General features: G+C 49.7%; 1 protein-coding gene across 4 annotated transcripts in view; it reads left to right on the top strand.

Annotated features, from left to right (window-relative positions):
* The window catches only part of LOC138567092 (uncharacterized), a 611,926-nt gene that overhangs the window by 225,407 nt on the left and 360,002 nt on the right, over nucleotides 1-26,517 (top strand). For all 4 annotated transcript variants that reach the window (XM_069644960.1, XM_069644963.1, XM_069644962.1 and 1 more), the window contains one exon: nucleotides 7,611-7,775. In XM_069644960.1, coding sequence (XP_069501061.1) covers nucleotides 7,611-7,775 — 165 coding nt within the window. The remainder of the gene's footprint in view (nucleotides 1-7,610; nucleotides 7,776-26,517) is intronic.

Here is a 26,517-nt window from a genome sequence, read left to right as displayed (position 1 = left end):
AAATAAAAATAAAAAAAATAAATAAATAAAAAGTTCCATGGCAACCAGTCAATCGAACTACCAACATTCTTCCAGAACCCCAATAACGTGGCGGAAAGAAGCCTTCACACACTGGATGTGCGCAGGGCTGGAAAGGACTAAACCACTAAGAAAAACTAACCCATTTTTCGTTTCAGTGGCAGTTTATAGAGATGGAGATCCTGTCTCTAAATCAGCCATCTCTAAGTGGATTGTCAATTGCATCACACTCTGCTACACTCTTGCTAAGAGAGATCTGCCCTTCAAGCCTAGCGCACACTCTACGCGAGGTACTGGGGCTTCCATAGCATTCATGTTAATGTTAAAGGACATTTGTACCGCGCACTATCACCACCGTAGTGATCCCTCGGCGCTCTGGCGGCTCTGAAAGAGGAGGAGAGGATGGGTTAGTGGGAGGAAGCGGGAAAAGTGCAAGAGAGCAGTGATGTGCTGTTGGCTTGTTCCTCTTGAGTCCATTTGCAAAGTGGCAACCTGGAGTTCTGTACACACCTTTACAAAACACTATTGCCTAGACACTCATTCTAGGTCTGATTCTCAGGTGGGACAAGCAGTACTAAGACACCTTTTCACTACTGTTCCTTCTCACATCCCACCTCCTACTCTGGGTACTGCTCGCTAGTCTATACACAGCATGTGTTTCTAAGCAGATTAACAAGCATCAGAAGACAGACATTACTTACAATCATCAGAAATGCTTTTACGGTATCTGCTTAGATTCACATGCGCCCACCCTTCCATCCCGGCTCGAATAGAAGGAACATGGACGCCTTACTACTACTTCTCTCTTTCTGTACTCACTCAGGATAGTTATAAGGCTCCCTCACGGCAGAAAAAATACAATTGGAGGGACCTTGACGCGTGAGGTATTTTGGGTACACTACATGTAACAGGGATAGTGTCACAGGCACGCCAATGTCGACGTCCCCTTTCGATCCTCGAAAAGACAAGATGCAATACTCAGCGGTTACCACTAGATGTCGGACTATATGCACAGCATGTGAATCTAAGCAGATACAATCAACATAAATGCTATTACGGTAAGTAATGCATGTCATACATTCACCAACGGGTGACCTTAATGTCACAAACACTTTCCATTTAAAACTTTTATAAGATACTCTGTTAAAAACACAAGTTAACTGTATTAAGTAAAGCAAGTGAAGATGAACAAAGTAAATTCAAAGAAATTGCACACATTTTAGAACACTGTAACATGCTGTAAAGCACTGGAAACAATAATAAGTTGCCTTACAATAAGGCATCTAATACTTAACATGACTTTCCTTGCTAAAGTAGGTAGGCCTAGTGCCCGAAGGAATCAACAGTCCCAGGCAGATACTTTTACTAGGGAGTCAGCAGGTCTTTAAGTGAAGAAAACATGTATTGGCATAGCCAACATGCACGTCCTCTATTGAAAGAACCAAAGGTAAATTTAGAGTTTTAGGGGTACTCTCCCAGTCCAACCACACTAAGTGGAAGGCCAATTGGGGATCCTTCGCCAGAGCTCAAGACCAGTCAAGGGAGAGGTTGTGTGAGAACTTTGCACCTATACAAACCTATGGTCGAAGGGGGTAGAAGCAAGTATGCAAGCTCGCCCCCTTATTCTGATTTCTATAGAAAGCTCTCCTAGGTTTCCTAGATTATTTGGGCCCACTTCTATCATTGGTCCGTTGGCAGGTGGTCCAGGGGACGAAGGGTGCAGATGTTATTTTTAAGATCCGGATTGTGTCCAGCTAGACCATGGTTCCCAACTTGGACGGGTTGGTTCTTGTGACTTGATGACTTGGACATCCCAAAGATGCAGACCACCACAAATCCCTAAGTGAAAGGAGACTGCCCCTGGGCACAATGGAAGCAGGTAGCAGCGAATATCACCGCACTCGAGCAGTGGCAGGCGGCTCACCTGGCAGACACATAGAAACTGCCCCCGAAAGTCCCCCCGCCCTCCACAAGTCCCTTTTTTTAAATGGAGAGCAGCAGCCAGAGGATCTTTCTTAGACCACAAGCTGGGGACTTGTAGAGTTCCAAGTCTATACTCTGGTAGTCCACTGGTTCACAGCAGAGACCCTTGATGCAGCTGGTTAGCCCACAGAGTGGTACTTGGACACTTCCAAAGGCGCCAGAGGGTATTACCAGCATGCATAGGTCTGAAATGGTTGGTTCCACCAGTCCAAGGGTTGAAGCACTGACGAGGGGCTTCGGTAAAATCGATCCCGAGAGGCAGGGCTTCACTGGCACTTGGCTGAAGGCAATGCTGGGTGTCTGCAACAGCTCTTCGAAAGGGCCTTAGCTCCAGAAATCTGAATCTCCTACACTTTTTACTGCTCTAAATCTTGCCATCACAGAAATATTGTTACATGCAGCCCTCTCTGTAGCTGTTCCCCCAGGATGTACTATTTTCCGATGTGACACACCCAACGATGGGGGTGGAGGGGGCGGAGGAGTGGCACTCATAGCAAGGCACTCCCTGCCTATAAGAGAATTCAGTAATACCCTAACTGATAACTGCGATAGCCTGTCGGTCAAACTGACCATCTCCAGCTCAGGCAACACCACTCTACACACCATCCATCGCCCCCTCAGGCCCGGCTCCTACCTTCGAAGAGGACCTCTTACACACCTTGAAAGCCCACATCAAGCCCACCTGGGACATTCTAGGGGACTTTAACCTTGGATACAACGACCTGACTGACCTAACAGCCATGTCTTTAGCTAACTCGCTTAGTGCTCTAGGATTCCTACAGTGTCTCTGTGCCCCCACTCACACAAAGGACGCATCCTAGATTGGATTGTTGTCTGGCAGGTCGCTGTCTGCACCAACAGTCCCTGCCTGTGGTCTGACTACCACATAGTGCAGTTCACTATCTCTCCCATCGGGCATTCCACATCCGCTACACCTTTGCTACCTGCTACTCTGGCTCGCAGCTCCAGAAACTAAGGAGCGCATGGTCCCCTTGCTCAGCACTCTTACCGGAGTCCTCTCACTCCATAGACCCTAACTTACTTGCTGAACCTTGACTGTAGCTATCAACACCATTGCTCAGTTAGTGCCACATAAATCCAAACCCTGAGCATTCAGAAACTCTTGGTTCACTCAAGCTCTCCAAATGCTCTGTGCTAATAAACGGCTAGCTGAAGCCAATTGGAAAAAAATCACCTACAGAACCTAAGAAGCTAATGTTCATAACCGCTACCAAATACTATAAACAAGCCATCCTTCTCGCCAAATCTACCACTGGCAATGCCTGCATTGCCAATACTAAGTCCAACACCCGTGAGATCATCATCATCCTTGGGGAACTTGAAACGCATAACCACTGGCCACAATCTCCAAAGATGAATCATGGTGCACAAATATTCAAAATGCCATGGTGTCCAAAATTGACTCCCTTCAGAGAAATTGATCTCGAGCAATCCCTGATCAGATCTTCTCAGATATCTCGAATAGCCATCTTGCCCCCCCTTCTTCCAGTCATCAAGACCTACCCATGTTTTGCTTTGCCAATGTCTCAGAAGCTGAAGTGAAATCCATCCCAGGCCCATAGCAAGGACTGTTGGTCCTTGCGCCTATCATCACCTCCTTTATCAATGCCTCCTTTTCCACAGACGTAGTAACTACAAGCCTCAAGGAGGCCTGGATACTCCATCTCATTAACCCCCCCCCCCACGGGGCCACAACTTGGATTGCCTCCTTCCTGGGCAATAGATCCACTAGAGTATTTGCTGAGAATGCTACTGCCCCTCCACCCCCTGTTAGGCAAGATGGTATGCAGTAACCCTGTGGGAGACTGCACCAGCCTTGTCCTCTTGGCAATAGGTAACCTTTGGTATAAGTCTGTACTACACAAGTTGGTAGAGTGCCTGAGCGGCCAGGCTGATCTCAGGAGGGGTCAATGTGAGCTGTAGGGTTGCAACATAGTTTCACAGTGACACATATCCAAATAACACTTTTACTCAAGGTTTCTTGATTGAACAATTATTTATTAATTTTTGAATAAGCCTTCTTTAGAAGGTAGCAAATATTTAACACCTAAATATACTTCAAAAATGCACACTCACTTTCAATAAATCAGTAGATGCCCTTTTGGGATGGCACACGGACCCTTCCTACACCCTGTGGTGACTTACATAACTAGGACACTGTGGACATTGATATACCACTGGTCCATTTAGAGCAATACTGAGTATGGTGTCAAAAGGAAAAGATTGGGGAAGGAAACAATGGGTAACCAGTTTCTCACACAGGTAAGTACTTTTGAACCCCCAATGCAATGTACATTAACCTGTACAGTTATGCAATGTACAGTTGTACAGAACTGCGAGACTTGTCCTTGGCCTCAAGCCCAGGGACCGTATCTCTCCAGGACTGAAATCTCTACACTGGCTCCCAGTGGCTGCGAGGATAAAGTTCAAAACCCTCTGCATTGTCCACAAGGCCTTCTGGGGCCTTGGTCCTAAATACCTTCAACTCTCTCTTCACAAATATCTTCCTTCCCGAGCCCTTCGCTCATCCGCCTCCAACTCCCTCAGGGTCAGCCGCTTCTCGAAGCAACGAGCTGGGGGTAGATCTCTCTCCGCGGCAGGGGCCTCCCTCTGGAACAGCCTTCCTGCCTCCCTGAAACTTGAGGAGAACCATCTCCGGTTCCGGAAGCACCTCAAAACCTTCCTCTTTGCTTCTGCTTTCTCTCTCCCTCTCCCCTGCTGAACAGCCAATATTCTTCACTGAAACTGCACTGATTCTGCAACTGGACCACTCTTAACGGCCTTGGTCCTGGGCCCAGCCACTCTCCACTTGCACTGATGCCCTGGAACCCCTCTGCACTGCGGGGCTGTCTCTGTATCCCTACAGCCCCCCCCCCTTTTCCAGCACTTGTTCTGCACTTACCTTGCACTTGCCACCAGCTGGCCCTATTTATTTATTACTTTACGCCACTTACCTTCTACTGCACTCCCCCCCCCTCCCTTTCCCCTTGCACTTTTCCCCCTCCCCCACCCCTGCACTTGCGCGATCTGAATGACACCTGGCCTAGTAGGATCGTTTGTCTGTCTCCCCTTGTTCCTCCCCTCCCTGCCTCGTCGCGCCTTGAAACACCCGTGTATAGGCGCGTTACAAATGCCATATCATATCCTATCATAACCCTTTCTCAGCTATACAAGTAAAGAATGAATGACTTTTTGGAGGCACAGATCAAAACACAAAGTCAGAGGTTAGAAGTGTCTTCATAGAGCCAGGACAGCCAATGTTACGTGAGCAAAGTCGAGGGTAGCTGAGGCACTTCTTGAAGGTAAGTAAAACGTCTTGCACAATGTTAGAGAGTTTAGTAGAAAAAGAAATCACTGTTGGGCCACAAGCTGGGAGGCTTGTGGAGGGCAAAGCAGCAAGCACCTCTGCAAAAGGCAGAAAATGCAGGTCTCAACTGAGAGCAAACAAGCTACGCAACAAGAGGTAAGTACCTCTTAGTTCACAGTACCTTAGGTCTGAAGAAATTGGTTCCAGCTGGCTTCTGTTCCTGTTGTAGTATGGCAGATCCTGTTGTTCCTGGGCCTAAGTCGTGGGGACAAGAGGGAGGACGTCTGGGGACTCCTGCACTACGATTCGAAGATCGGCAGCAGCAGTGGACAAAGTTTAGATCAGCGGCACTTTGCGGTTTCAGCTTCTCACGAATAGCACCATCGCGGTCCTTGGAAACCTTGTGGGCTTTCCTTGCTTCTGGGATCCAGTACTCTATTGAGGTGGCTCAGACTTGTCAGCTCTGCTTCGAGGGAGTCCGGAGGATCTTCCTGGAGCTCAGGTCCGGTATAAAAACAATGCAATCGATTCTGGTGTTCCTGTATCCTGGCATCGGTTCCTCCAGCAGCAATGGAAGTACAGCCAGCTGAGAGATGGTTTCCAATCGATTTCGTCTTGGGGTCGATTGGTCCCACCAACCCAAGGGGAGAAGTCGTCCTTTGCAGGGCTTCTCTATTCACTGCACCAGGACTTCATCGGGCAAACAAACGGTCCAGGAGTTGCAGCAAGCGTCTCTTCCAGGTTCTTCAGATTCCTTCGTCCAGTGGTGGACTATGCCTTCCTTGCAAAAGACGTAGCTTTTTATGCAAGTCTCTCCCATTCATTCTCAGCCTCGTTGTCACTCGCACAGCAGGGTGGCTGTTCGTCGAGGACAGCCAGCCGGCCAATCACCTTTGGGGGCATTCCTGTAACCAAGGAGACTAAGTACAGGGAGTTTCGGAAACCTCCCTCGCTTTCTGCCCTGCCAGACACGCTGGAGTCGGAGGCAGGCTTCACCAGTGAACCCCACCAAAGACAAAACGTACAAAGGGACCAAATCTGGTTTGGCGCGCACAGTAAATATCACGAAGGACATTTCCAACAAGAAATGGCGTAAAAAGAAGACTGGGGCAAACGCAGCCCACGGTAAAGACTCCCAATGGTAGTTAAAAGTAAACCCCTGCCACCAGCCATTAATTGTAGAAAGGGTAACATAAAAATGTTACATGAGAAAATAGACAAAAAAGGATAATGAGTAACCCCTCCAGCACTCTATGTAGGATAGTGCGTGCTGGGTCTACAAAAGGTAAGTAAAGTCCATTTCAGTTTACTGCTCTTCGAAACAGTACTTTAACCAAGAGAAGGTATTTAAACCTTTGGGAAATCTGAAAGACTTCCCTGTGCCACTGCACTAAAGGTGCTGTGTGTCACAATGTAAAAAGATGATGCCTAGGGAGTTTGTCAGACTCCAAAACCCATGGAAATAGTGTTCAAATCAAAGAAAAATACCTGAGACTGGGGAAAAATGTCTCTCTCTCCAGGTTAAAAATGAAAATGTCCTAGAGTTCAGCAAACCTGCTGGGGTCTCTAAGGTGGAGAGGAATTGGCACATTTCTGAGAGTTCTCCCCAACACATCAATGGAGGAAAAGCTGCAAAAAGAAAGTCTTTCTTAACACTAACCAATGTCCAAAACTGTTGCTTTTGTCATTGCTTATTTTTTGCTTGTTTGGTAATTCAAGGAGATGTTCTTGGGTCCTTACGGACTTGCTGCAATTTCCCAATAGTTGGAACATGATGAAGCTATCCATAATGTAGAGTTAAGTTTGAATTTCAATATCCAATCAAGATAATCGATGTTAGTGTGAGGTGTTTCTACCATCTGCTGTCTGGACAGGAAATTTAAAAGGGCTTCTTTACGAAGCTTTGTGCTGATGTCCATGGGGGTGATGACTCCTTAGAGGGCTTTGCTTTCGGAATGGAACTATGTCGCTCAGTGAAGCCCACAGGGCCCTCCAGTACTGTCCCCATTTATATTCTGTTCCCTTCCTTAGTTTGTGACACACAGAATCCTGCAAGTGCTGTTTTACAGAACTAATGATCAAAACCCAATTACAGTTGTTTTATCTTTTTTCTAACTTTGCAGATTCAAAACTCTCCAAATTATTGAATCATTATTGATTATTGGCTTTGTAAATGTTTCTGTTGATGCTGATCAGACTTGCTTGCAGTTTGCCTCACAAGTGCCGCAAATAATCATTCTGCCACTATTTAAAAATAAATTGTTTTTCTTTTTTCCTGCAGATCAAGCGTCCATATTTCCACGTGAAGCCTTTAGAGCGGGCCCAGCTGATCAACTGGCGCAACTATCTGGACTTTGAGATCTCCTGTGGCTCCCACTCTCGCACGATTGTGCTGTTTGAGCGCTGTGTCATTGCCTGTGCACTTTATGAGGAGTTTTGGCTGAAGGTAAGTGGACCCAAGACTACCTTAGTTTGTTTGGTGTGCTATCCCTTTGGACTGATTGGGGATGGCTTGCTTCATATGCACTCTGTGTTCTTCTTTGTTTCTAATCTTTGAGCTTGTGCTACTCGCTCGGCTGGGATCACATATTACAATTTTGGATTGTGTATGTTTGAAATTTGACATCCCTAATCCTCAAACACAATCGTAAATAACATATTATTGAGTGCAGACCTAGCTTTGGGAAGCAACAGAGCACTTCTCAATCACAGGGGAAGAAAATAGCAAGGGAAGCAGAGAAAATAGGAGCTGGGAGCTAACTGGGGAGGGCAGGCAGTTGGCAGCAGGGGAATCTACAAGCATCCAGGGGAGGAAACGGTGGGGAGCAGATCAGACTTTTAGGTAGGGTCGGGTGTGGATGATGTGTGAAGTTAGGGAGGAGCCATTCCTTGAAGAGGAAAGTTTTGAGCTCTTTCCTGAGCTTGAGTAGCGATGGAGCGAGTCAGGTGTTGATGGGGAGAAGGTTTCAGATTCTTGCGGCATAGAAAGAGAATGCCAGTCTTCTGGTTCTTTTCGTCCTCCTGCACCAGTGGATTTTAAGCCTGCACATGTCCTTCGTGGGGCTCGGGAAATGCTGAGTTTCTCAGTGCGGTAGCTTGGGGACTTCATGGTGACAGTCTTATAGATGATGCTACGGAATTTGAAGATGATACATGCTTGCAGCGGGTGCCAGTGCAGTTTGAGGGGAGGGTTGGGGCATGCAGGACACCTCAGGGGGGGGGTGTCTAACAGGGTACTTGCTGGCCTTCCAAAAGGGCATTGTCACCATCCAGCTGTTTGAGGACCAAGGATTGCACAGCAAATCTGAGTTGTTTTGTGGGATGAAGGGTTTGATTTTCAGCAGGAGAGAAAGTTGACACCAAGCCGTTAGGGTCTTCCTTGCTATGTGATGTTTGATGGTGAGGTGCCTATTGACACGTCACCATCAGTCAGGTGGCTAGCTGGGGTGTGAAGCCCGCCCTCAGCCCCCAAGGTTCATAGCAGAGAGCCATGTCAGGATGTTAGGGTGTTCAGTGTTGTTGATCAGCAGTAGGAATTCAGTCTTGGATAGGTTGAGTTTCTGGCAATCCAGAATTTGATCAATGTGAGGCAGGCCTTTAGCCTGCGTATGGCTTTGATGGAGGATATCTTGAGGTAGCTCTGTGTGTCATCAGCGTATTGGTGGATGTGCATGTTTTGGAGAGAGGAGGGTTTTGAGCGGTTCCATGCAAAGATTGACAATCACATGGGACAAGATGGATCCTTGCAGGACTTCACCAGTGATGGATAGAGTTGGTGATCTGGAGAAATCCTTTTGTGTGAACTGTTGCGATTAGCAAGGTATGATTTGAACTGGCTGAGGACAATCTTGTTGATCCCCATGCGACAATGTATATGGGTTGTCTACAGGTCTACTATGTCAAATGCTGCTGAGATGTCGAGAAGAACCAGGAGGCAAGGATGGCCATCATTGAGCATTTTTAGGACATCATCGATCACCTTGATGGTAGCTGTTTCGGTTCTGCATCTGTCTAAACCAGATTGGTAGGACTGAAGAGAGTTTATTGGCTTCGATGTGTTGGACTAGTTGCGTGGCTACTGCTTTCTCAAGGATCTTACCCAGAAAGAGAAGATCCTAGGACATGAATGTCAAACGCTTATTTTAAACTGAACTCGGCCAAGACAGAATTTTTCCTCATCAGTCTTCTCACCAAAAAATAACTTGCGCAACAATGGCTGCAAGACACGTGCCTGGAAGGATTAACCCCCCCAACTATCAAACTCCACCAAATTCCTGGGCTTCATTTTTGACAGTAGTCTTTCCTTCCAAAAGCACATAGTAAAAAAGGCACAAACTGCATGACTACGAATCCACCCTCAAATCAAACCCTTCATTCCTCAAAAGCATTCTCTATGGTGTTCCAAGCCCTTGTAATCTCCCACATCGATGGGCGGAAATGCTCTCCTTACTTAGCTTCCACCTGCTCACCTGCCCCCGCCCCCTCAAAGCATCACATCACGGTGCAGCCCGCCTCATTGCAGGTGTTAGGGGAGTTTTCCTAAAGTCCTACTGGTAGTAAGAGCTATCCCAGTGGTTTGTAGATCTCCAATTCTTAGTATCAGTCTGTACTAACTCAGGACATTGGTAGAGTGGCAGAGCAGTCATGCGTATCTTAAGAGGAAGATGTGATCTGTAGGTAAGTGCACTGAACCTTGGTTAGACATGCACACCAGAGAAAACGTACACTTAGTTTATATAAAATTATATATTTATTATATATACACACCAGAATCACTTTAAATACTTTAGACGTTTACAGTAGAGCACTTCGGACTACTTGAGCATAGACTTCAAAGGACTCTTTCACTTTCGTGTTCGCAGTTACATTTGTAGTTACGTTGGAAAGGGAAAAGCCAACGTTATAATATTATTGGTTATTACACGCACCTGCAGTTTCTTACAGTTTATACAGTAATGCATTTCCTATGCATTTACATATAGTAAACTTACGTAAGGGAAGAAAATGTTTAGTTAGTGTAACATTAGTTTGGTTCACGATTCTAGAGAGGGTTTCTTCGCACAGCAAGTCTTAAGTCCAATAACGCAACCCTAGCTACAGGTAGTTCAGAGAGGGCTCAAAGTCTTGACAGCAGCAGAATAGTTCCAGAGGATTTCATCCAGTCTCCAGTGTTAGGAGAAAGTTAACTAACAACGGAGACCTGCAAACGGACTCGATAAAGGGATGCAAGCAGCAGCTTGAGTCAGAGTTAAGAGGGGTGATCCAGGACACCTCTGGGTGCACTCCAACGCTCTGGAGCAACTTCTTGGAATCAGGTAAGTAATACCTTTCCCCCCACAGTACCTTGGGTTTGAATAAAAGGTTTTTGCTGGATGGTCCGCAATGTTACAGTTCTGCACCCGACCTCCAGATTCTTTGGTCTGGATGACTGAAGGCAGGATAATGGGTGGGATCTCAGAAGCAATCTCGAGGGAGGACCTGTAGCACGACTTTCAGCAACTTCTTGGTTCACTGTGTGGTTTTGGCACCTTTTCTGCAGCACCAACAAAGGACACAGATCCTCCGGTCAATCTTCTTTGCTTCTTGCAGTCCCGCACTCTGGTGAGGGGGTCTGGGTGAGTTGGATGGGATCTCTGGAGTGCCCTTATGGGTTCAGCAAACATTTGGACCTATTCAGCCTTTCACAATGATGCACTCGAAATGGGAAGCAGGTCTCCTGGTATTGGGGTTCCGCAGCTCTGGAAACTCCTAGCACCTCGGGAGATGGTTCAATTAAAAGTTCGTCTTGGGACTGGTTGTTCCCACCAGCCAAAGGGAAGGACTTGTCCTCTTTGGAGCTCTTCTGCCGCATAGAAAACTGGGTCAGGACAGCAGTGGTCGCTTCACGGTGTTGCAAAGGACCTTCAGGCATCTCTGGTTGTCTTCTTCGGTTACTTCAGCTTCCATTGGTCGACTTGCTTTTCACTCCAGAAGCCTCACCTTTTATAGGGTTCCAGCACACACTCCTCTGCAATCTCTATCAGCATTTTACAGAAGGGGATGTGTGGCTGTCCAATCGGGACAGCCAGACCCCCTGTGGAAGCTGGTCCTATTCAGGCACTCTGGCAGACAAAGGACAGGGGGGTGGAAGACTCCTCCCCCACTTTCTGCCTGCCCAGACACTCTGGAGACTAGACAGGGATACCCAAGGGTTCCTGCCAAAGGCAAAACACACGCACTGACCTCCCCCTCCCAGAATGGTAGGAGGGCAGCCACGCTAGTAATAGTGAAAAAAGAAGGTAGGCCCCAAGTTGGTGCTGGACATAGCCTGCAGTATAGAAATTACACAATAGTTTGTAGAACACATCCACTGCCACCAGCCATAACTAGGAGATTGTCCATGTGACTAAAAAGTCAAAGGCATAGACAGTGGGTATACTAGGTATCCCTTTTGGCACTCCACTGAAGGTGGTGTGTGCCAATCTCTCAGACTATAGAGTTTTGGTAGAGATACTAAGTATCTCTCTATCCTTAAGAATCTTAGTTACTTGAAGATATAGAAACAGTCTTAAAGGAGGGCCCTAAGGGTCCCCAGCAACACTGCCCATAAGGAGCTGTGTTCTGCAGTAGTAAGAAACACAGATGCCTTTAAGAGCTATGGAGCAGACAGACTCCATAGTACAGGTAGAATACAAAGAATAGAGTTCCAAAAGACAGAGCCCACAAGAATGAATGAGTGGAAGCAGGCTCCACTCATTCGGTATTTAAAGAAAAAGGGCCAGAAGTCCAGCAAAAAGTGCTGTGGGTCTCGCTAGTAGAGGGGAGTAAGCATACAAATGATACATCTTCCTAACAGGTGCCTGCAAATTCGACTATCTCTCACCACTGCACACGCTTCACTGGCTCCCCCCTCCTCACCTGAATCATTTTCAAAACTGCATGCATCACCTAAAGAGCGGTCTCACACAGAACACCAACATTCTTGGCAGCTAAACTCCACACCTGGATACTGCTGCACCTCATGTAGCAAAACCTACAAAAGGTTGCAGTCAAAGCTAGCACACAGAAGACTCTCCAGCAGTTTTTCGCCACGCCCGACATCCGGTACTCTAATCCCGGTCGAGGCTCGAAATGCCCCCACTATTCTCCAGTTACGCAAAACACTAAACTTTTCTTTCAACAATACCAGCTGGACGAATAAAGATCACTTTCTTCCTTCACCAACAGTACTGCTTTACTGTATAAAATGCCAAGCCCAATTCTGGCACAATCCTGCTGCAAACCGCGCAGCTGCTCTTGAGCTAGGTTTGCTGTATAAGCAATAAAATAAGATGGGCAGTAGTTGCTGAGGTTGTCAGGCTTCAGTATTTCTTTCTTGAGAAGCGGGAGGCTTTGTCCAGTCTTGAGGGTCAAAGGGAAGGTACCTTGAGTTGGGGAGCTGTTAGTGTCATGTAATGGAGGAGTGCTTCATTCGTAAGAGTCTTTAGTACGGAGGCAGGGAGGATGTCGTCTGCATACAATGTGGCTTTGAGGGTATGCTAGGGTGGCAGTGAGGTCTTCCATAGTTAGTGTCTTGAAAGCTGTCCTGGTAGTTTGGTTATTCGAAATGCGGTGTCTAGTCAGTTTTAGGGCTCGGGGTCTATAACACTTCTCCATCATTTGGGTCTTTTACAGATTCATATGCTGTAGGAATATTCCCCATTGTCATGCTGGGAATCCTCTGTTTATACAGTTAAAACTGTATTTCAATGTACGCTCCCCCTGGATTACAGGGAGACGCATTGAATTTGGTTCAAAAGTGGTTGGCTCAACACAGGGGGACATTTAGTGGCGGAGGTTGTGGGGGACTTTAATGATACGGTTCGGCCAGAAGAAAACCGATCACCCCACAGGGGGGACAAGGACCAAAACCCCACACTAAATTAAAAGCCTTCATGGAGGCCACAGGGCTCAGACGCCTGGAGAGATATACATCTGGAGGAGATGGGTTCTCTTTCTATTCACACGCACACTTGGCACGTCACGGATTGACTATGCGTTCCTCCCAAACGACCTGATGAATAGAGTGACTGCTGCACAGCTTCTCCCGAGGGCGATATCTGATCACTCCCGTCTAGAGCTACAGATTAGGGGAGGGAGGAGGGTGGCGCCACAATGCTTTTTACCTTAAAAAAGAGGAATTTTTTGTTTCCCTAAAAACAGCATCGAAGGAGTCTTGCAGAATCAACCAAGACACTGTGGAGAAAAGCTCCACCTTAAGGGAGGCGTATAAGGCGGTGATTAGGGGGAAAGTGATGAGCTTGGTCAGAGAATGTCTAGGAAAAAGGAGGGAGAGCACGACACATTTGGAAAATGGTGGAACGGTCGAAGACTGTAGAAAATGGGAGAGAGCTTGCTAGGACCTTTAGTCAGTTGGTGTCGCTGGCACTGGATGAGGTGAGAATCTTTAACATGGGGGATAATTGTGGGAGGCTACTAGCGTGGTTGGATAAGAGGGACGAGGAAGCACGCTGGGTTTAGAGTGCTAGGGGCAGGGGTTATGGTGGAAGAAGGGATCGCTGAAACCTTTGCAAATTACTACTCTAGGTTGTATGGGGAATGCGCTGAAAGGGAAAGTAGCAGACAATATTTAAGGGAGTCCTACCTGCCAGTTAACACCAGGACAGATGGGAAAGTTGGCGGAGGACCCCACAGTGGAGCAAATCCTGGCAGCGGCAGTTGAACTACAGTCAGTCAAGGCCCCGGGACCTAATGGTTTCCCCTCGGAATTCTCGAAAATAGTGGGGGAAAAACTGATGGAGGTAATGAGTGCAATTTTCAGGAAAGTCTGCAGGTGGGGAGGCTACCAATGGATCTACGTCAGACCACAGTGGTGGTGATTCACAAGGCAGGGAGACAGAAGGATATCTGCAGTGCTTATCAACCTATCTCCCTAATAAATGGATCGACTCAGATCTTAGGAAAGTTTCTGACTAAGAAATTACTACCTGTGATGACTGACCTGATCCATCCCGATCAATGTGGATTTGTCCCAGGGAGAGCGACAAGAATAAACCTATGCAGACTACACTCTGTACAACAGGCAGCTTCAGATGGGGAGGGTCCGTTGGCAGTCATGTCCATTAACGCTGTAAAAGTGTTTGATTCGGTGGGCTGGGAATACTTGTGGGCAGCAATGGAAAAATTTGCTTTTGGGCCGAGATATGCATCATGGGTGAAGCTGCTATACAGAGATCCATAGGCGCGATTCAAGGTAAATGGGTGCACCCCAGGGAGTTTCTCACTTCGGAGGGGGACGAGGCAGGGCTGCCGCCTGTCACAGTTGCTTTTTTTGTTGGCAATGGAACCACTGGCCACGCACATCAGGGCAGATTGTGTATTGCAGGGTATTATTGGAAGGTCCAGAGGGGTGGGAGAAGAAAGCTTCTCTCTATATGCAGACGATGTATTGTTATATATGGGAGACCCTAAGTGGACAGGACCCAGGGCAATCGAGATTCTGGGAATTTCGTGAAGTCCGCATTCTCAAGATAAATTGCGACAAATCAACCCTCTTGCCGATCAAGGGGGGAGCGTAGGTGATCCGTGAAGGATGCCCACTGAGGATAGCTCATTCATATATGAAATATTTGGGTGTCAAAGTGGGCCCAGACCCATCAAGGTATTCAAGGTATTTAAGGTATTTAAGAATTTTAGATCCAGTCATAAATAGGCTGCAACAAGATGCAAAGTACTGGAAAACGCTACCTCTACCGTGGGTGGGCAGGTCCAACCTGTTTAAAATGATGGTTCTGCTAAGGCTTTTATACGTGCTACAAAATGCCCAGGTGAGAATACCTAACGAGAAATGTAAGGCCATCAAGGGAATACAAAGAGAAATTATATGGGCGGCAAGACACCAAGAATAGCGTTGTCCATGCTATGCAGGTCAGTGTGGGAGGGCGGATCAGGCACCCCAAATGCGCTACATTATTATTGGGCTGCTGAATTGTTGATAATTAACAAATGGTTATTCAGAGGGATGAAGAAACCACAAATAGCAAGGGAAGTGGCCAATATGATAGGGGACCTCCTCCCCCCACAACCCTACTCACTGCAGGTGATAAATGGGAGCAGGACGAGACCTAGATTTCTTAGAACAGGGGGAAATGTACTAGCAGTTAGGAGGGCTGCCCTGAAGGCCATAGGATAGCAAGGGAAGGTGACATTGGAAGCACCCCTATGGGACAACATAGATTTACCCGAAATCAGGAAGTTAGGGGGCCAGAAGAGATGGCAGGAAAAGGGCATTAAGAGTGTTTCTGACATCTGAACAGGAACAGTTGATATTGTTCCAAGGATTGAAGGACAAACACGGGTTAACAGACGGGGACAGATACACATATATCAGACTACAGCATGCGTTGGCAAGGGAGGGGAGAGACGCATGGGCCTTACAGGTGAGGTCACCGCTAGAAGTACATTTATTGGACGGAGAGATCATGGGAAAAGTTATCTCCAAATTATATGGGACGCTTACTAGTTTTATGGCCAAACCTATAGAGAGGCTGAGGGCCATCTGGGAAAGGGATTTGGGAAACATGGAGGAGGAAGAGTGGGTGGAAGCTATGGGATCACCAAGAGAAGTGAGTATTGCAACCAGATACCGACTAATCCAGTTTAAAGTATTGCACAGAGCCTACTGAAGCAGAAAAAGCTTGTGATGTATGGGGAGTGCAGAGCATCCGAATTGCCTGAAATGTAGCGTCGCAAAGGGGTCCTTCTACCACATAAGGAAATGCTCGGTCGCTCAAATATTTTGTGGAAAAATCAAAAGAAAAATGCAAAGGATAATCTAAGAAGGATCCTGTAGATCCAAAACTGCTGATGCTTAATGTGTGGGGGGGACCTGGGATACAGGATAAAAGTAAATCTATATTGAGAACAGCCTTTGTGTTAGGGAAAAAGAGACTTGCAATGGTATGGGGGAACAGCTGCAAGCCCAGTTTTTCCATCAATGGGTGGAAGAGATGGACAGATTTGCAGAGATGGAGAAAACGATCTGAGGATACGTGGTGCCCTCGGAAATTCCAAAAGATATGGTTCAAGTGGTTGGAACTGGGCTAAGGAGTACTCCCGGGGACCGACGGAAGGAAGAACGGGGGAGGAAAAGGGTGTGCGAAGAGAAGGGGGGAGGACCTGCGGGATCATTGAAAAGAGGGTGGGAGATGGGCTTGGGACGGGTGAGGTAGAAGGGTTCCGAGGTGGGACATTTTAAGTTTATTGAGGGGGATGTTGACATTGTTGCCATTATTGTTGGAAAGTTTGCTATGAAATACAATGTTAAAGTTGGAAAACTAATAATATTTAGACAAAAAAGGCACTTTAGTGCTCTACTAGTCATTTTGGGTCGTATTGCCCACAGCAAATGCAATAGGCTCCCTTAGCTCCACCCCTGTAGGCCATCTTCTGATTTTCTTTACCACACGTTGTGTTGAGTCCTCAGAAATCTCAATTCCTCTGTTCTTGTCTATATTATCCAATTCTTTTTTTCATCTTCACAACGATTTTCCTGAATCCTTGTCTCCAGTGTCATTTGGGGTCGGTCTGGTTTCCGTGGCCTTTAAGTCAAAGCGGATTATTGTTTTCAAGTGTGAGGCACTCGCCCATCCGTGTCGGACACCAAACTGAGTCCTTTTAAAGCCTGTGCCACCTGTGGCCTCAACAATATCTCCGTTGAAGACCTCCACGAAGACTGCCTCTACTGCCTGTATCCAGCACACATCCGGACTGCTCAATGTCAGTCATTCTCGGCAAGACTCTGAGACTGCTACCGCAGGTTAGTGGCTTGGCTCGATGACACAGGGGCCTCTGACTTTGCTTCAGTCCGGAGTCATGCTTCCGTCAGGCACAGCAGATCAGTGCAGCATGCTTCCTCTTTCAAGAGGTCAAGATCGCTGGTGGACACCTCGGAATAAGAAGGCAAAGCGGGGCCAATTGCCCACTGCCAAAGTGGCCTCGGAAGTCGACTTCAGCACCAGCTCAGATGGCTGCTTCAGCGTCTAAAAACAACTCTTCGTTGACCGTGTCGATGAGCAAACCAGTCAGGCCTTCGTCATCATCTGCGCCTCTGCCAATGGCCCAAGGCAGGTCGTCATCGAGTCAAGCCACCCAGTCTTGGTCGACGATTCAGTGAGTCGGGGCACGTCGTTGTCGGCGCATTTAGGACTACGACCACAATAACGGGACATAAGACAAAGTCACCCACAACGCCATTGATGGGCAAGATTTCATGCCATACAAAGCAGGCCCTCGACGACTATCGCCACCCAAGCTTGTTCCTCCCTGGCTGCTCTACCCAGACTTCCGCGCCAGTTTCCACTGGCCTTAGGGGTAAACCCAGCTACACCAAGCTGGTTGGCTATCTCTCCTAAGCATACTCTCCAGGTTACAGACCCAGAGACCCACTATGGTTTTTCTCTGAGGGGGGAAACGGACATTGTGCAGTTGGAGATTGTGCACACTGGTCCTCAGTGAACCATACCCAGCACTCCCACAGTTTGGTACCGGCTTTGTGGGACTGCTTCCTCCCACTCCAGCTGGCAGTTCACCAGGACAGCCTACTTGAGACATCTCATTGGACATTTTAACCACACTGAAGTCCTTGCTGCAGCAGAGGCTACCTGCCCATCCGCTCCATGGCAAGAGCCATGTATATCGTGGGATGCACCTCCTCGTCCTCAGAGAACAGCTAACACCTGCCCCTATACATAATCTTAAGGACACTGAATCGGAAGAGGTTTCCCAGGGAGATAATTCTACGCACAGGCACGGATGAGTTCGACCTAGTATCAGATGATGGTGAACTGGAGGATGTTCCTCTCCGGGACTCTCCCCTGGACGAAATTGTCCTTTCTCACCCTAATCTCAAGGGCTACTAAGATGTTTGGCCTGGTTCCCGAGGAACAAAAGGAGGAGGATTTCCTCTACGAGCGGGATGAGATGCTGAGTAAGTCTGTGGTCACAATTCCAGTGCTGGGGGACATATGGGAAAATGGTCCATTCACTAGGACCTGCCCCCCAAAGATGGAGAGGTTCGACAAGAAATACCAGGTTCCAGACTCTGCATCTAAGTGCCTCAGATCACAACCCAGTCCTGATTCAGTGTTTTCAGCTACTACACGCAAGTGCTGTTCCCCCTGTTAAAGAAGGCAAGCATCTGGGCGATTTTGGCAAGCATATAATAACAGCCGCCGCCACCACCACCATCAAGGCAGCCAATGCTGTGGCCATCCTCTAAACATATGACAGAACTTTGGTTCAAGTTGGGTCCCATTCTCAAATTCTTCTGTGAGGATAAAAGAGTCTTTCTCCCTGCTTTGCGCCATGCTATTTCAGTCTCCGGCGACATTGCAGACACCGACTTCTGACAGCTCGGCAATGGTGCTTTCTTATGCAAGCAAGGATGGCTTAAGGCCAGCAACTTCCAGCCGGAAGTGCAAACAAAGGTAGTGGACATGCCCTTTAATGTGGATTTGTTTGGCAGGAAGGTAGAAGAGACCTTGCAAACCATCAAGGCAGACACAGAACCAGGCATGTTCCCTGAACATGATGCAACAATGCCACCACTCCTTTTGAGCTGGAAAGTCTCGTTTCTCTCCAACATTAAGAGACTAGCGGCCCTCTCACCAGTACCCATCATACCGAACCCAGGCATACTCTGCTCCGGACACCTACAAATCTAAGTCCCAGTCTTACCGGGGAAACCAGCGCTGCTGTGGCACCTTGCACACCAGGAGCCTGCCAGCAACTAAACAGACCTGAACAGTCTTGAGACCAGTCCAGACACTTTGACGCCCTAGTGGGTGGGAGGCTCTCCCAATTCGTCGATCCAGTGGAAAACCATCACAACAGAAGGATGGGTGTTGTCCCTCATCCAGCAGGGTCCCTGGAATTTGTAAAACCATCCACAATTCCTCCCTTGCTAAATATAGAAAAGCAAGTACCCCTGCTACTACAGAAAGTACAACCGCTCCTAGCGAAGGGAGCCATTGAATGCGTCCCATTAGATAAGCGGAGATAGGCACTCTACTCCAGGTACTTTAAAGTCACAAGAAGTCTGGAGCTTGGAGACCCATCCTAGACCTCTGTGCTCAACAAATTCTTCAAGGCCCCAACCTTTACCATAGTGATTCTACAACATGTCTTGTCTCGGCTTCAATAAGGGGATTTTCTGGCAGCCTTGAACTTGGAGAATGCGTATTTTCACATCCCTATTCATCATACACACTTTCGCTCCTGCGCTTCACAGTGGCAGGTCGCCATTTCCAGTTGAAGGCGCTGCTTTTCGGCCTTCGGTCAGCCCCAAAGGTTTTCACCAAATGCCTTGCCACAGTGGTGGTCCACTTTCGTCGATCATGGGCACACGTCTATCCATACCTAGACGACTGGCTGGTGCGGCCGTAGTCTCTGCCCCCTAGTGACCCGCCATACTGCAAAGACTATCCAATGCCTAGAGTCTCTACAGTTCTCCAGCATGGGGTCTGGCATGGATTCACATGCTCATGAATATTCCCAGTCGTCAGGCTGGGAATCCTTGGTAAAGAAAAAAATCAGTTTCAGTTTTGTTTCTAAACTGTCTTTCTACTAGTAACCAATCACTGGTCTCTGGGTCATACTGCCCCCAGCCAATGACTGCCCTCTACCTAAGCCCCTCCTCTGGCAGCCATCTTCAGATTTTTACCGCACGTTCAAGTGTTGGGAGTCCTCGTGCTTTAGCTCTCGAGCTTTTACTGCTTTTTGTGTTTTTTCGAAGAGTTTACTCTTATAATTTCGGTCAGTCGAGCCTCAAGCTCCACTGATTCTACTTCCAATCAACGGGGACCCATTTTCGGAACTTTATATGCCCCTCAGGGGCATCTTTTCGCCAAGTTTCTACTTCTCGGAGGATTCCAGAAGATCTTTGAGGCCTACCCTGCGTGGTCATGGCCCAGGAAAAAGGAAGCATGACGCCTGTTTGGACCCAAGCTGTTCAGGAGCTGCCCTGGATGCGGGCTACAGAACGTCTTTGAGGATGAGCACTCTAGGTGCCTCTGCTGCCTTCACAACGACAAATCACACGTGGAAAAGGACTGTGCATTTTGTAAGAACCTGTCAGAACGGACAATGAGGGACCGTCGAACTCGACTCACCAACTGGCTGGAAGGGAAGCCCAGCGGCAGGTAAGAAGAAGTCTGAGCAGTCTTCTAAGACCTTTTGAGGGCACTCCGGCGACGGGGGCCCAACAAAAGGCAAAGCACTGCGAGTCTGTGGGCACTGGGAGTGCCGATCGGTCGGGCTTCTCGGCTGCCAGGCACGGCGCATTATCACCGATGCCATCAACCACGAGCCAACGCTCTGGCTCGGGGAAGAGAGAATCAGAGAACCCGGGTAAGCTTCGGGAGAAGTCCCGGTCGATCCCGACGGAGACAGCCGAGAGGGAGCGAGGCGGTGAACCCTCCCCCCCCCCCCCCCCTCCCCCCAAGGTGAAGGACTCAGACGCGCCCAAAGTCGCGAAGGCCCTGATTCACCCGGCTAAGGCCTCGATCGAGGGAGTCGTGGCGGCCCTGGCGAAGGCTGCAGAGGCTACCCCAGTGGAGATGACCTCTGGGCCTACAGTTTCCCCTGCCACCGCGGAGGGAATCCTCTTTTCAGCCCATCGATAAGACCCCCGTGAAACCCTGGGAGGAGAAAGAGGGGCGGGGGCGGTGGCCATTACGAACACAATACCACCTCTGAAGAGGAGCTGACTGGCGTCGCAAAGATCCTGAACAAGAAGTTCGAGGAGGTCCGGTCCTACGGGAGGGATCCCGACGAGGCGGACTAAGAAAGCGACGGCAGTGCTGACGAGGAACCGCAGGCCGTGGAGGGGATGGGGGATCCTACTCCATAACCGGTGCCTATGCCACAAGACAACTCAGGAGCAATCTTGATGGCTATTCAGGTCTTGTGTATGGAGATAAGGACAAGATTGCCCTTACCCCCAGCGGACGATCCAGCGGAGCCTGGACCGTCGGGAAGCCCACCAAGCAAGCGGAGGAGAACTCATCCCCCTCCTCCTTTCCAGCCTTCACCTCCTTCCCCACTTCCGAGGCATGAGACGGGGACGACGGGGACAGATGACGGTGGTGACGACGGAATGGACCTTACATTGCCACCCGCTCGGGCCTCCCCTCCCGACGAAATTGGCTCCTTCCACGCCATGATCGCCAGGGCATCTGAGCTCTTCCAGTTCTGCCCCGAAGAGCAGAAGAAGGAAGGTTTCCTCTACCAACGGCGAGCGGCCAAGAGGAAGACTGTCCTCGAAGTTCCATTACTGGACGACATCTGGGACGACGGGCTGGTGCTCCTGAACAACCTGTCCACGGTTCCTGCTAAGAGGGACCGGTATGAGAAGTAGTACCGGGTCCCATACTCCGCCCCCATTTGCCTTAGGGCACAGCCGTCCCCAGATTCGGTCGTCTCTGCGGCAGCCAAGAAGAAAGCGAGGGGGGGGGGGCGACGGCTTCAACTTCCCCACCAGATGGCGAGGGGAAGAAACTGGACGCCATGGGACGACGGGTCATCTCGTTGGCGGTGACGACTGTTGAAGCGGCCAACGCCCTCGCAATTGTGGTACGCAAAGAAAGGGAGCTGTGGTTTAAGATCGCTCCCCTGCTGGACTTCCTCCCGGACGACAAGAGGGCTGAGGCCCTGGAAATCCTACAGGAAGGCGAGGTGGCTTCGGACCACGCCATTACGGTAGCCACGGTCATCGCTGACACCGGCTTTTGCCAGATGGGCAACAGCGTTTGCCTTCGTTGGCGCGGCTGGATTAAGGCAACAGACTTCCACCAGGACGTGCAGACCAGGGTTCTGGACATGCCCTTCGACGGGAACAACCTGTTGGGCAAGACAGTGGACGAGTCACTGCAGGCCATCAAGGCGGACACAGAGACGGCTCAGGGCTTGGGTGTTCTTCAACGACGACGGCCATCCTTTCGGAACTCCGGAGGCAAGCAAGGTGCCTCCAAAGGATTCGGCAGCGGGTCCTCATACCGCTAAGCGGCCCGCTCCTCTCGCAGGAAGCCTACAGAGGACACTGCAAGACGGGAGGATCTCGTCGCCACTAAGGCGGCAAGGCTGCGGCCAAGCAGGACTGAACCGGCTGTGGCGTCAGGCCCCCACCCAAGCACCCTGGTGGGAGGCCACCTGGCAAAATTCGTCAGCGTGTGGGAGTCCACTCTGTGGGAGTTGGGTGCTAGATGCCCTGGGCCGCAGGCACACCCTGGAATTTCAGAGGTGGTGTCCCCGTATACCACCCATGGCCAGGAAGGAAAACCACGACTCACAACTTCTTCTGGAGGTACGAGCTATGCTAAGGAAAGGGAGCCATAGAACTCGTCCCAAAAAGGCTCTGGGGCTCCTGAGGGTACTCGCGGTACTTTCTCGTCCGGAAGAAGACCGGTGGTTGGCGACCCATCCTGGATTTTTGTCGTCTAAACAAGTACATAAAGTCTCAGAAATTCTGGATGGTCACCCTCCAACACGTGCTGGGACAGCTGGAGGGTGGCGATATCCTATTGTCGCTGGACTTGGAGGATGCCTACTTCTACATCCCCATTCTAAAGGGGCATCGCAAATTCCTATGATTTGTGGTCCAGGGGTGCCACTACCAGTTCAAAGCCCTCCCCTTCGGATTGAAGTCGGCACCCAGGGTATTCACCAAGTGCCTGGCACCAGTGGTGGCGCGGCTGCGCCTGCAGGGGATTCACATGTACCCCTACCTGGATGACTGGCTCATCCGAGCAAAGTCAAAGGAACTTGCCATCGATCACACAGCAAAGACCAACCAACTGCTCACGGATCTGGGATTCTCGATCAACTTCGCGAAATCCCGCTTGGTACTGTCACAAGTCGCCCTGTACCTGGAAGCCAGACTCGACACAGTGGCGCGATTGGCCTCCCTGTCGGAGGAACGGACGAGGGCCATCCTGGGCAAGGTGCAACGGATGTCGACCATGGAGGTGGCCAGAGTGAGGTCCATCAAGTCCCTACTCGGCATAATGTCGTCGTGCATCTATCTCGTGTGCCTATGCAGGCTGCGGATGCGACCGCTGCAGGTGTTCCTCGACGCCCGTTGGAGGTGGATGCAAGCGGCGGGCAGTTTCGAAGACAGGATCTCACTCAACTAGACTTTCTGCCAAGCGATCTGGTGGTGGGGCACCCGCGCGCATCTGGCGGCGGGCATGGACTTCCAGACATCTGCACATCAGGAAACTGCGACGACGGACACTTCCCTGGAGGGATGGGGAGCGCACACCGGAGATCTCCACGCAAGAGGCCTTTGGATGAACGCCAAGTGCCGGAGGTTCGCCAGCAGGTTTCCCCAGCCGGGGAGAATGGGCGATGCCTTCTCATTCCCCTGGGACGGCCTATTCCTGTATGCATTCCCGCCGTTGCCATTGCTGCTGCGACTCATTGGTCAACTCAGACGGTCCCGGTGCAGGATGATCCTCGTCGCACCAGCCTGGCCGAGGCAGATTTGGTTCCTGGACCTTCTGGACATGTCAGCCTTTCCCCCAGTCAAACTGCCGACGGACGCAGATCTTTTCGCCAGAGAAGGAGGCGCCATCCTCCACCACGACCCGGGGTCGCTCAACCTGCAGGCCTGGCTCCTGCAGCACTAGAGTTCGGAGGGTACGATATCCCGACGGACTGCAAGGAGGTGCTTGCAAAGGCCAGGGCGTCCTCGACTCTCGAGTGCTATGGGCACAAATGGAAGAGGTTCTCTGTCTGGTGCCGTGCACAGAAGATTAACCCTCCGCGGATTACGGCCCCTGAAGTACTGCCGTACTTGCTATCGCTGGCCAAGGCGGGGCTGGCGCATGCCTCCATCAAGATCCATCTGGCAGCTATCTCCCGCTACACCAGAACTCCGGGACGCTCGTCGCTATGGTCCCATCGCCTGGTGAAGGAGTTCATGAAAGGACTGTTCCACTCGTTCCCGCCGGTGAAGGCTCCGGCCCCGGCGTGGGAGCTCAACATGGTGCTGACCAGGCTCATGTGGCCACAATTCGCGCTGCTGCATTCAGCACCGTTGAAGTTCCTGTTGTGGAAGACAGCGTTTCTTGTGGCCATCACCTCCACACGATGTGTGGGAGAGATCCAGGCCCTCTCCTGTAAACCTCCATACCTGACTTTCCACGAGATGAGGGTGGTGCTGAGGACGTGCCCCTCCTTCATGCCCAAGGTGCCGTCGGACTTCCATCTCAACGTGCCCTTGGTGTTACCCGTTAGCTTCCCGTCGCCTTTGTCACCGGCTTAGAGGACTTTGCACTCGCTGGATGTAGCTAGAGCACTGAAGTTCTACGTGGACCGCACGAAGAGCCTTCGGAAGACATCACAACTGTTTGACCTTTGGCCCTATGAAACAAGGGAAGGCCCTCTCGAAGGCTTCCATTTCCAGATGACTCTCTGGCTGCATCATGCACTGTCACCGGTTGGTAAACAGACCGTTGCCCGGCTGTCCGAGCCCATTCGACCAGAGCGATTGCTGCTACCACGGCGTTCGTGTCTGGTGTACCCCTGCTGGACATCTGCAGGGCTGCTACTTGGAGGTCGACGCACACCTTCACAAGATTCTACTGCGTCAACCAGGATTACAGGGAGGAGTCCAGAGTTGGCCAGGCAGTGCTGCGCAACCTGTTCACCTGAAGGTGGGCCTGGTGAGGAGGTAAGAGTTGCTTAATGTTGAGCCTTGCCACCTCCCGTGGTTGTGCATGTGTACTGCTATGTATTCTTATATTCATGAGCATGTGAATCTATGCCAGACCCCATGCTGGAGAAGGAACAAGTTACTTACCTGTAACTGTTGTTCACCAGCATGGGTCTGGCATGGATTCACATGCGAACCCTCCCTCCTACCCCTCTGCGGCTCTTCTCTTGGTCCTACTGACACTTTACGTGCTATCAAATCTGAAGATGGCTGCCAGAGGAGGGGCTTGGGTAGAGGGCAGTCATTGGCTGGGGGCAGTATGACCCAGAGACCAGTGATTGGTTACTAGTAGAAACTGATTTTTTATTCTCTTTATCGAGGATTCCCAGCCTGACGGGGGAATATTCATGAGCATGTGAATCCATGCCAGACCCATGCTGGAGAACAACAGTTACAAGTGAGTAACTTGTTCCTTTCCTGTGCACTTTGAAAAATCCTAACCTGTCTCGACTAGCATTCTATTTGGGGGGCTCAACTTGCCATACATTCTTGCATGGCTACTTCCTCGAAGGAGAGGGTGCAAGCCCTTCTTGCCAATGTCCTGTTACTCTCCCAGATGTCTACGGTGTCAGTCCGCCTCCTGAAGTCCCTGTTAGGAATGTCTTTGAGCATTCTTCTGCTTCAACATTGCAGGCTACACATGCAGCCGCTCCAGGATTTCCTCGATGCAGGCTGACGTCAGGCCTCTGGGTTGTGGGTGGACTACATCCCTTTTATGAGGCAATTCATTGATGCTCTACACTGGTGATCAGTCTGGGCTCATCAGGTCAAAGGTGTTCTATTTCGCCTTCCACCACATCAGGTCACAGTCAAAATGGATGCCTCCCTGGGAGCACGCACACAGGGATATCTAACTGCCAGGGGCCTCTAGGCGCACAGAGAAGACTCTTCATATCAATCTACTGTAATTGCATGCACTGTTTAGGGCCCTCCAGTCTTTCCTTCCACAATTCAGCAGCCAACAGGTGGTATGTGTATTCAAAGACAAAACCATGATGTTTTATATCCGCAAGCAAGGGGGCACCAGATCTCCTGTGCTGTATGTGAAAGTTCAAACTCTGTGGCACTGGGCACTGGGCACTGGATCACAGCATATTTATCTTTCCCTTCCAGAACAGTAATGCAGATTCCCTCAGCAGGGAGTTCAGTTCCTGTCATGCTCCAGGAATCTCAACTCTGCCAGATGTTCGATGGGGCACCCCAGACATTGACCTCTCCGACACCCACGCCAACATGAGGTGCATAGCTCTTGTCAGAAGGTTTCCTCATCCAGAGAGTTTGGGAGATGCTTTCACATTCCACTTGGAGGGGAAGTTCCTTGAAGCTTTTACCTCTAAACCCACCTGGAGGCTTGGGTGTTTTGTCTTTAGAAAATATCTGGGCAAACTGATCTAGGTGGCCCCTGTTTGGCAGAGACAGTTATGGAACTCAGACT

The sequence above is a fragment of the Ambystoma mexicanum genome, chromosome 2p (genome assembly GCF_040938575.1).
Source record: "Ambystoma mexicanum isolate Mex_15411 chromosome 2p, UKY_AmexF1_1, whole genome shotgun sequence".
In the NCBI taxonomy this organism is placed as follows: domain Eukaryota; kingdom Metazoa; phylum Chordata; class Amphibia; order Caudata; family Ambystomatidae; genus Ambystoma; species Ambystoma mexicanum.
This window is presented reverse-complemented; position numbering and strand designations above follow the sequence as displayed.